The sequence below is a fragment of the Macrosteles quadrilineatus genome, unplaced genomic scaffold (genome assembly GCF_028750875.1).
Source record: "Macrosteles quadrilineatus isolate MER2022 unplaced genomic scaffold, UCM_ALF_1.0 Scaffold_2__2_contigs__length_208266976, whole genome shotgun sequence".
Classification (NCBI taxonomy): domain Eukaryota; kingdom Metazoa; phylum Arthropoda; class Insecta; order Hemiptera; family Cicadellidae; genus Macrosteles; species Macrosteles quadrilineatus.
The window spans coordinates 134727517-134739472 of NW_026542595.1; the positions used below are offsets into that span (position 1 = coordinate 134727517).

The following is an 11956-nucleotide window of genomic DNA, read 5'->3' on the forward strand; positions in this document are numbered from 1 at the left end:
TTGCCACTGACAGTGATGCAATGATACATTTAACCAAACACTAATTTCACCAATCAACAATAAAATTGGCCTGAACAGCTGATTAGTTGAAGTTCAAATCATTACAATTTTACTTTTTCTCTCTCAATACTTGAACCTCATTGGTCCGTTACCCGTGTTGTTATGAGTAAAACTATGCTGTTATGAAAGTCAACAATGCTGTTATTGGAAACTTTTCAATTCCAAGAACTGAACTGAAAAGGCTACTTTAAAAAATGGTCATCAGGAAAAGTATTTTTAGTCTTATACAGTTTTTTTTATTTTGTATTGTATTATTTTTTATGTGATTTCGTATATTGGTTTAGCCTATCATGGTAGCGAATAGAATGAAGAATGCAATCTGAAAATTCTCATTATATCAAATCAATTGTTTTACTCAAATTACATAAATAGCGTTCGAATAAGTTCACCAATGTGACAAGTTGAATAAAAGCCGCCGGTGATATCTTATAATTTTCAGTTATTACTGTTTCGCGATTATTTATACATTAACATCACAGACCAGTATTCTGTGTCAGTGGTTAGTTTTTTAAAAGCAAAATATTAGGCCCCCCAACCAGACTAAATGTTAATGCAGATTGTTGTTTATTTTATTATTTTTTGGTTTGATTTTTGATTGAATTAAAACCTGTAAGTAAAATATGATTATTTGTTTATTCAAACGGATAATTAATGGAATCTTAAATGAAAGAATACAACCATAGGCTATGACATTTTATTTCCTGATAACACATTATTGTGTTGGAAAATGTGATTAGACCTATTTTAGGAATAGATTTTCCGTAGGCCTATCTTCTGAATAACATCGTTATAGTCTTGTTATTTAGGTTTGAAGTCTCCAACGGTCAGTGTTTTTGCAGTATAGTATTCGTTACCTTCCAAATCTTCCAGTTTGATTTCTCTTTCATATTTTTTATTATTCTCGAGCCCAATTATCGTTTTATATCCATAGGTGGTTGTTGAAGGTGTGATTTGTAAGCTACTGCGGCTACTGCAAGAGGTCACTCTAAATCTTTCCACTACTAAGCCAGAGGTTTGGACAAGTGATGCTATTACGATTGTATCTTCTGTACCTTGGTCTTTATGGCAATAAGCTTTACATTGTATTTTAAGTAAAGGTCCAGAGTCCAGAGTCTTAGTTTGTGTACTTCTTCTTGAAAAATGATAATTTTTCATGTTTTCAAAGTATTCCAAGTCCACTCCAACTCCACTTGGCAAAATATTTACTGAAAATGAAAATATTTACTGAAACACCATATATGTTAGTATAAAACTACAATTCACATATTATTATACGGCATGTACGTTGAGGAAAGCGAATCCTTTTTGTCAGAAGTTAGGCGGATAAAAATATACTATAGATTGAATTCATGTTCAATATACAGGGTGGCTGAAAAGTAACTTGCAACCCCCCTTAACTTTTCAACCATTTGAGATATTTGAAATCGGTTTGCGGCAACCTTCTTAGATATGAGGGGCTACAATAATTAAGGTCAATTTTGAAAATTTTGCCCTTAGGAGTAGCGGGGGTAGGGGGTAGCTTAAACTTTTCAAATGACAAGTATAGTCAAGTTTGGTATCATTTTACAGGTCTTGACGAAACATAAACATTGACATAAAGAAAACCAAAATCGGCTCACTAATAACAAAATGGCGCCCTAAAACGTTTCAAATCCAAATAACTATGAGGGTGACAAAAAAATTAACTTGTACCCTCTTTAGCTATTTAAATATTAGAGATATTTGAAATCGGTTTGCGGCAACTTGTTTAGAAATGAAGGGCTACAATAATTATGGTCAGTTTTGATAATTTTGCTCTTAGGGGTAACGGGGGTCTGTTTCCTTCCCTTCCCATAGCATTTTAAGATTTCAGATGCCTTAATCCAATCGTCATAAACTGTTCCCGCACTCCGGACTGCTCTCCTTTACTACTTCCTTCACCACTTCCTACGTCACAGACCTTTTTCCCTCCCTTTCCATAGCATTTTAGGATTGCAGATACCTTAATCCAATCGTCATAAACAGTTCCCGAACTCCGGACTGCTCGCCTGTACTACTTCCTTCACCACTTCCTACGTCGCAGACCTGTTCCCCTCCCTTTCCATACCATTTTAGGATTGCAGATGCTTTAATCCAATCGTCATAAACAGATCCCACACTCCAGACTACTCGCTTTGACTACTTCCTTTACCACTTCCTACGTCGCGGTCCTGTTTACCTCCCTCCCCATATAATTTTTAGATTGCAGATACCTTAACCTAATCTTCAAAAGCAGTTCCCACACTCCGTACTACTCGCCTGGACTACTTCCTTCACCACTTCCTATGTCGCGAACTTGTTTTCTCCCTCCCCATAGCAGTTTAAGATTTCAAATATCTTAAATTAATCGTCATAAACAGTTCACACACTCCGGACTACTCTCATTTACTAAATCCTTCACCACTTCCTACGTCGCGGACCTGTTTCCCTCCCTTCCCATATCATTTTAAGATTGCAGATACCTTAATCTAATCTTTAAAAACAGTTCCCACACTCCGGACTACTCACCTTGACTACTTCCTTCACCACTTCCTACGTCGCGGACCTGTTTCCCTTCCATCCCATAGAATTTAAGATTGCAGATACCTTAAAATTATCTTCAAAAACAGTTCCCACACTCCGGACTACCCACCTTCACAACTTCCTTCGCCACTTCCTATGTCGCGGACATGTTTCCCTTCCCATATCATTTTAAGATTGCAGATACCTTAATCTAATTGTCATAAACAGTTCCCACACTCCGGACTACTCGCCTTGACTACTTCCTTCACCACTTCCAACGGCATGGACCTGTTTCTCTCCCTTTACATTGCATTTTAAAATTTCAGATACCGTAATCTAATCATCATAAACAGATCCCACACTCCACACTGCTACCCTTGACTACTATGTATCGAGTTCAGTTTAATCTTTGCTTAATAGTAACAACTGATGTTTTTCCTTTTGTACTGTATTTTGTTTTGCTAGTATACTGTGGATAGAGAACTTCTGCGCATGCGCAAGCTGAGGTGCCCGTGGGTACAGAACGCCACGTTTTGTCTTAAAATGTAAACAAAATGACAATAATGGTGGAATGTTTTCTCATAAGGACCATGTTAAATTTTCAAAAGTTTGTAGGCCTACTCATATTATGGCGAATATAGATTTTTCCTGGCTATACCACTGGTCTAGAACTTATTTTTGACACAGAACTTAGTTATTCCGTAAATATAAACGTTTTTGTTAGAGCCGATTCCCAGATCGAGTTGACAAGTATTCAAACTTTACTCGTATTATATATAGGAATGTTACTAAGACACAACGAGGTATCCGCCGTTTCACCGTGTTTGGCGTGTAGGGGAGGCAGTGCGAGAGAGACAGAAAAATACAAAAACGTAAACATAAAGCAAACTAATTTGACAGCTGATGCTAGTTCACAACTTTAGTATTTGAACGTGACTGTACCGACGGTACAGTACCGTATATCGAGGCGTAGTTGGGGAAAGCTCTCAGTGCGCATGCTCCAGCGAGGCGCCACGCACCGTGACACTATCTGTATTTTCAGACCACGGGGGTTTTCCCAAAACGTATTTTTTTTACTATGTAGATGTAATAATAATTTATTTATAAGGAACTGAAACCATAACTGAAACTTAATTTTCAATCTTTCTAGGCATAAAACTAATGATATACTTTCAAGGTATCCTTCTTAACTCGTTGAGCTTAGGACAACAAGTCTTTAATCTATGCAACAATTAAAAACCAGATTTTTTAAATACATTTTTATTGCTGTGTTATAGTTTAATGTGGGATCCTTGTTTATTAGTTTTATGTCATTTTTTACGATGAAGTCAATAACGTTGCTAGTTATGGGGCATTATTACAATAGAATTACCCTTATCAACTTTCAACATTATAGCGCCGTTTTGTGTTAACCTTTCTTTTATACTCATAGTAATAGGAACCTTTCCATGTTATAGATTAACGATTTGGGCGTGTGATTCTTTCTCATGACAATTCTTTATTTTCTGTTTACTAAATAACGTAATTGGTAACGTTATTCAGATAAATTTTATGGCTGCTTCAGTATTAATGAGTTCGTCAAATATGAAGATTTTGTTTGTTATTGTTTGTTGGATTGGTATATGGATGCCACCCGCCACGGCCGGTGAACCTACAAAAAATGTTGTCTTTCTGTAAATACCTGTACCGCTCGTTCAATGTATATATGTTCGTGTGTATGTTTTGTGTGAACTGTTAGTAGTTTTAACCTAACGACGTCCATTGGACTGAATATTTCAAACTGGCCCGCCTGATGATGGCATAACTCCGTGCCGAAACCTCGGTCATATTAGCCGACTGTCGTTAAACTGGTAACTGAAGGTATTTAAACCATTATATTAGCAAATAATTCTTTATGTTTATAATAATTATTCTCATCCTTATGGGGCAGCTGAAGCCAGTTTTATTGTTAGTTCTGTCCGGTGCACTGTAGAGGTCGTGTTTTGTTTACAATTTATTTCTTGTTATATCAGTCATTCAAAACCTCGATTAACCAAATAAAATTATCTAAACAATAACTCGCCTCCTAATTAACCACGCCCTCGCACCTGCACCCAGGCAAACGAATCGGAAGCGTGATCCCGTGTGCAGGGACGAGGAGTGGCTCACAGCTCTACCTAACAACAAGAAAAACCATGGAGGAAAGTTAAAATACAACTGGCCATTTAAAAGAAACGAGCTGTAATAAACAATTAAAAACAATCAACAACAAAACTCAACAAATTTAAGATTCCCATCTATCCTACTAGCTCACAGCCATTTCTTTAATTATCAAAAAACATTTTCAGTAAAGAATTTAATAATTTTTTTTTCTAAATAAATTACCAAAATTACAACAATTGTTTAAGATAGGTATTCCTTTTTTACGAATTTCCCATATAGGTAATAGGTAATAGATTTTAATAAGTATATATATAGCTCTTAACTCACCTACACCAAAATCTGCCTTGTCATTCAAATGTGGACCTAGATTCTATAAAAAAAAAACACGTATAATGTATCATAAAACAAATAAATATGTAACTTCATGAGAACTTCTTTTAAATCGTAACAAACCATATAATTGATATTGATATTATTATTGAATTATTATTGATATTGATATTCTTACTCTAATTGTTTGACATCTTTTCTGCAAAAAGTGAGCCTATTGGTGTTTAATAATTCATCAAAGCATAACTTTTGGTCATTGTGCCCGCAAAACCTGAGAATATATCATTTTTCCCTACCAAAGGCTAGATGATGATAGACGTAATATTTATGTTTATATTTAGAACGAAATAAGCGTCATCGATTCAGAACGTTATTTTCCTGAAAGCTAGCACTAACTAGCCACTTGTAAAGCAAAGGATGAAGGTAATATCCCTTATTGTAAAGATTTTGAACATATAGTACATATTTGAACATACTAAAATAAGTATTCCCCGCCTACACCCAGTGAGTGCAGTTTCTATAGTTGCACAATAGAAAGGTGTTTTATAGTTTAAATCTCGTTAGTATACCAGCCTCAACAGAATTATAATATTTGACACAAGTATAATTAATGCAAGGTATAGTTCATCACCGATAAAATGTCGTCATGGACCTTTAATTGGTCGTTGGACGGCTCTATATTTCCCTAAATATGTTTATCTTGGCTAAACGTATTAAAACCGGATCTCCTATTGTACGTATCCCCATTACTCAACTTATATTGTGTTAGTTTTTTAAGTCTTGATAATTGGTTGAATGATCGATGGATCATAACGTATGAAAATGTATTGATCACTGTTGAACATCACCCTAACTAAAAAAACTTAAGCTCGACAGTAGACTTACAATTTTCGCCTTTTCGGGACATTCAACATCTTCAAGCTCTTTACGGTCTATTAGAGCATAGATTTTTTTCTTATTTATAGCATACGTTCTTTTCTTACATTTCAACTGTCCTTTGTTATGCATAGTGTACGTTATGGTTGCTTCGGTGTTTGTCACTATTATTTCAGGACAGTATGTTCTGATTTTATTACACGCAGCATTTTTGAAATCATGCAAGATGATAGAATCCAGCCATACTCCATGATTCCTGTAGATATCAGCTTTTACCATGCCTTTGTATTGTCCACACACTATGCGAATATCCCCCTCTATACCACCATAGTCGTCGCTATGATACTCTGCCTCTTTGGCGTTCTGCACCTCCGAAGTGAATACGATTTGTGTTCCTGTTCCTTTCTCTAGCCACCAGTCTCGTAAAACTGGAATAAAATGTGGATGTGAAAACAACATATAACACAATCACGGAAATTCTACAGCCTATAGTTATTTGTGTGTTATTTGACTAGTGAGAAAAGTGAGCAATTGTACTTTGAACTCGAGTTGCACATTATACTTTTCCTACAGTTACCATAAAACAAATAAATTGGTGAAGAAACATAACCTATTTTTACACAGAAGTAAACTTTTAATATAACATTTAATGTGAAGTGACAAATACAACAGTACAACAGCTGACCAGCTGATTTACAGCCAGTGCTGCCAATGTATTTCACGCGCATACGACGTTGCCTGCTTAAACGCGCTCACTATTTCATGCCTTCACGTTGCAAATCTGGAGTGAGACAAAGTAATTAGAGTGAGACAATCTTAACATTGTCTCACTGATGAGCGAATTGGCCACTTAAAAAAAAAATGCTTTCTAAAATCAGTGAGAGAACATGTACATTGTAAGGTAACTGTAGGAAAAGAATAATTTCTATTCGTTTTATTTATTTCTTATTCAAAATGTTCGAAAAAACACGGACATTTATAAGTAAATATTTATTTTTCATCGTGGATGGAGAAAATTGATGAATTGATAAAAATTATTATTATATGAAAATATAAAATAATTTCTTAAGTCACGTGTGATATTTGGCCCCCCTCTTGTGAGTTGGTACAAATCTCACAGGACAGAGAATGCAGTGAGAGGTCGAGACTCAAGGTAATATGGTGATAAGCGTGGTTTAAATCATACACAAAAAATTACTTGGCCCTTTGAAGCTAATCGAACGCTGAAATAAAATAAGGAGAAGCACAGAGTCCATTTCAATTTTTTGATAGCCAAGAAAAAAAACCAGACTAGCCATTCGGCTTGGAAATGCTGGACTCGAGTAGCTTGAGCATGAAAGATCGATTGCCCCATTTTCAGCAGTTCACCAATCAATTCTTGCGGAATTTCCATCTTGGGTAAAGCTAATTTTGTACGGATGTAATATGAAAGATAGGTACTTTGTTTTTATTTGTATTGTTTTTATAACCATATAAAAAAGGATTGTGATAATTTCAAACTGAACTTTTACGCTAGGTGCTAATCCAGGGTTTCTAATAGATTAGGTCCAAGATGGAAGAGCTTCCTGAAGGACAAGGTCCCCGAAGGAAGAGGTTTCTGATGGAAAGAACCACCAAACTATGATCATGGGTCCCCGGCGCAAAGAAACGTCAAGGGAGTTGTACCGTATCTATGGTTCTACTCCCTCCACATCAACTACCATACTGCAATGCACAGATGCTCGTCGAAGCCAATGCCTAGTCTGCCCAGCACCAACCACCACAACTTCCAAAGTTCTTTTGAATGAAAAAGAATTCTTTTTATCAAAGATAAATGATTTTTTCCGTTGACTCTTGTACCTAGTACTAAGATCTTAGTTTTTTTATGATTATTGTATTGACACTATTCGTGTATATTGTGTACAAAATGAATAACGACATATTGATGTTCTTTGGCCCAACTTATTATTTCCAACTGTTTAACAAAAACATTTCTTTTTGATTATATAAAAAGTATTTTCTGCCCAATGATAATCACTTCTTGGACATTAAAATGGTCTAAAAGTTACCTGATTTCGTCTGTAGTTGTAATTATTTTGGTTCCATAACAAACACCCTGTGTATAATGTGGGAATAAAATGAGTTTTGTAACTATAAAATAAAAATACAGTAGTCCCTAAAATCTAGTTATACTATTATTAAGCAAATACTAAACGAATAATTTTGTTGAAAGTGGATGAACAAAATTTTAATTTTATTGAATATTTTTCTAGTAAATTAACCGATACAATTTTTATAACCATAGGCAAGTTAAAAATTTTCTGAATTACAATATAAATAATATCTTACCTAGACCATCGTTTCCAGCATCACATTCCCAATACAATACCTAAAACATAAGTATAATGGTCCATTTTATATTTATTTTATGGGCTTACAATCTAAATGTTTTTATTAATTACTAAAACATGTTCTAACACATTAATTGTAGAAGTACCCTGGTTAATTTGAAACAGAACAAACAATAATATAGGCTAAAATTTGTTTTAAGGCCTTTAACAGTTTAATAATGATATATCTGTGAACGGAAACAATTCAACATAGGTACTGCGTGGCATCCGTCACAAATATTTGCACACAAATACACCAACATATTATGCCTAAAATATTCTGTAAATCTGGATAGAATATACAGAAGTTAGTTCTCCGTACTTCACCAAATGCCTGTGCTAGATAGGTCATGCTATTATTTGTGATAAATAATTCACACATATAAAGAACAGTTCATACAGTCTTTTATACGAGTATTGATTCTGTAAACTTTATTCTGTTTAAGCAAATTTCCCTATAGAGAAGTTATTACCGTAGGTGGCACGTTAAGACCATTTACATTTTGATGTCCTTAGAGGTCAAAAACACTACTGAATTCGTTAAAATGTGTATTGAGAGGAGCGTAGCGAAGCTCTTTGAGATTGGCTTCAATGCAAACTTTTTAACATGATCACTTAAAAACGGCTGAACATAGTTCAACCAAACTTACGAAGGTTGTATTGACAAATGTTTGGAAGGCTTAAGATGAAAAAAATAATTTTTTGATAATACCTGTATAATTTGTAACTAACTTTAAGTTTCTAAATTTTAACTTTGGACTTATGGGTTGCCATGAAGCTTACAAAATAAATACGTTTATGTAAACAAAGAATCATACTATGTGTTTAAATTAATTAAGGCTAATATACGACCTAAACACAGTATAAAGGGAAAAAATTCGGATGATGACCACTGATCAAATAATACATAGAAAGGATTATACGCCATTTGAAAACTACCACTGATCGAATAGGTACAGTATTTTACAGATTTTATTTGTGTAATATTAATTAGGTTATAACAAATTATATTTATCTTAAGTGATTGGGGATTAAAACAACTATATAAATCAGCAGTTTTTAATAACTGGGTATTCTAAAATCAATATGTTAATGTTAGTAGACTGAACATGTGGTTTTATTATATACTTTAAACAGTGCAAGTAAACTTCTTATCCTATTGTGAAATTTAAACCAATATAATGGGTGTTTCATGTGGAAACGTTTGAGTGTACCAATGTCAACTAATTATGACCATATGTGTTTAATAGCAAAAATATACGATGTAAATTATATACAAGTATTGATCTTATGTAAATGGTAGTTAAAACAAAGAATTTTAATAAGCTGGTTTGAACTTATAAAGCTTATTGTTAAATTTATGTTTGTGTAAGTTGGCTATTATCAACAAAATACGCGGTTTACCACTGAGTTTGAACTACGCATTCTATACTCCCCAAACCATTGTAAAATTTGAAATCTTTTTTAATGATCGTATCGTTTTGGTAACACACATGATCGTCATGTTGTATTGATCAGCATGTTGGCAACTACTTGCGGTATACAATTACCCAAGTAAGTAAGCCTAAAGTAGTTTTTTACGTTTTTGTTTTACAAGAAATGACCTAATTCGCTTAACAGTGTCATACTAAGGACAGTTTCAGAATGCATTCTCAAAATTGCCCGTTTGTAGAAAATGAAGACGAGCTATAAATGGCTAAAACGCACGAACAACTAATGAGTTCTTAAAATGAGTTAATAATGAGTTAAAATGAGTTGTTAGAATGGCAATGTTTTGAGATAATTGAATATATAACACTTCTTTGAAAACAATGTTCTTGACATGTAAATAGTACAAAGTAAAAAACAGACTTTATACGGTTTTATATCATATGTATGAAAACTATTTTTGCAATTCTCTCTGGGTAAGTCTTAGAAAAAAATAAATCTGCTATATTTAAAATAAAATAAAATATGGAATTATTTCTGCCTATATTGCCAAATCTGGCCAAGATTGAGAAAATGTCGATTGGTCGGGTTCAACTAAAACTGTGGGTTCACCTAATGACAATATCAAGCAAACATAGAAAAATACCAATACAAAGGATGTATCTACACATGTCTACATTTTACTTATGGAACTTATTATAGATGTTGATAGTTCTAAGCGAAATTGATAAGTTAAATTGATGAAACAGTTGTACTTTATCTATAATCGTTGTTTTAATTTATATCTTTATTAAAAACTATAAAACGTGAGTGCTCAACTGGCTTTTACCGCAATGAAATCAATCCTAGTATATGTATACGTCTGTGAACACGATAACTTGAGTAGTTTTTATCCGATTTTAATGCAATTTGGCTTGAAGGTGTAGGGTGGGATAAACATGAACGAGTTCACGAACCAGCATTATTGTTCGTTAAAACTATTAGAACGGGGTTTCATGGGGTAAAAATTAGTTAATTTCCCAATTTCTCTATAAATATTTTTAAAAACTAAAAAAAAAAAACTAATAATATAGTGTTACTTTTACGGTTAGAAATTACAGAGGAAATAACAAATATTGTAAATTTAAAATTTCCATATTATTCTTATTGAGAATAAGTAAACTATTGTATTTAGCTTGTTTAAGAATATATTTTTATCAAACTTGGCAAATTTATTTACTGTATTTTATACTAAGCTATTAATATTTTACACACTTAATTACCCTCCGTGTAGCAGCAAACCTATATTGAACATCAGTTAAGCCTTATGTAATTTAAAATATATCTAATTGAAAATCCAATCCAATTAAAATTCTCTTAGTCTGCAGGTTTGCTGCGGAGGGGGTATTTTAATATATATTGTTTCACGTATTAGTTTAGTACAGTATACACAAGGTACAGTATACACACATTAAACACTAAATAAAATAACCTTATTTCATTCAAATTTACAATTAAATTTTTTTTTATTTGAAATAAATTACATGCAAATTTTATAACACCTAAAACGTTAGTGTAATTCACAGTCTAAATGATGTTCACTATGACATTTTAAATTGTAAGTGAAATTACAAGAGTTACAAATACACTAAAACATTGAAAATAATAAATCAATCATTCATATGCTATAGATACGTATACAATCATATATTTCAATCCCAGTGAAGCTAATGAATTAATGTATTTCAAAAAAATAAAACTAACTCACCAGAAAATAAATAGATACTAGCAAAAGATTCTTCATGTTTTCATATGACTGGATTCTATCGAATCCAGAAGCTAACTGATCATAACGAAGTCGATCTTAACAATTATCAAACACACCTGGTTATTAAATTATCAGCCATGTTAGTTACGTACTGTGCAAGTGGTGGGGAGTACCATCTGAAACTACAGTCCTATTTTTAAATTTAAAAATTGTATGTTCTCAATTTAGTAATAATAGTGGTCAAACATATTTAACTCCGTTAAGAAGTGCTTGAAAATTAACATTAATGTAAATTGTTTAATTAACTAAAATTCATGCAACTACGTCTTTATTTTTTTTAGGGTATGTTTTATAAGTTACAGTTTCAAATAGGCGAATCAATTGTTCATAAAACTAAGTTATCAACATATTACCACCGTTAACTCCCTTAATATTTTTTTGGGATAAAATCGTTAACATATTTGATGAGCAGCATGTATCCCAA

General features: G+C 33.2%; 1 protein-coding gene across 1 annotated transcript; it reads right to left on the bottom strand.

Moving 5' to 3' along the window:
• Positions 1-738: 738 nt before the first annotated feature.
• On the bottom strand, positions 739-11584 carry LOC128987229 (uncharacterized). Its single transcript, XM_054407976.1, has 5 exons — positions 11473-11584; positions 8257-8296; positions 5938-6356; positions 5050-5092; positions 739-1265 (listed from the first exon to the last, which is right to left on the bottom strand). The coding sequence occupies exons 1-5, from the start codon at positions 11506-11508 to the stop codon at positions 859-861; spliced, it is 945 nt and encodes a 314-aa protein (XP_054263951.1). The 5' UTR covers positions 11509-11584; the 3' UTR covers positions 739-858.
• Positions 11585-11956: the final 372 nt, after the last annotated feature.

Coding starts and splice junctions, on each gene's coding strand:
- LOC128987229 (XM_054407976.1), bottom strand. CDS start 11,508: ATGAAGAATCTTTTGCTAGTATCTATTTATTTTCTG. Junction 8,297..11,472: donor TAGTATCTATTTATTTTCTG/GTGAGTTAGTTT, acceptor CTTATGTTTTAG/GTATTGTATTGGGAATGTGA. Junction 1,266..5,049: donor CAAGGCAGATTTTGGTGTAG/GTGAGTTAAGAG, acceptor TTTCATTTTCAG/TAAATATTTTGCCAAGTGGA.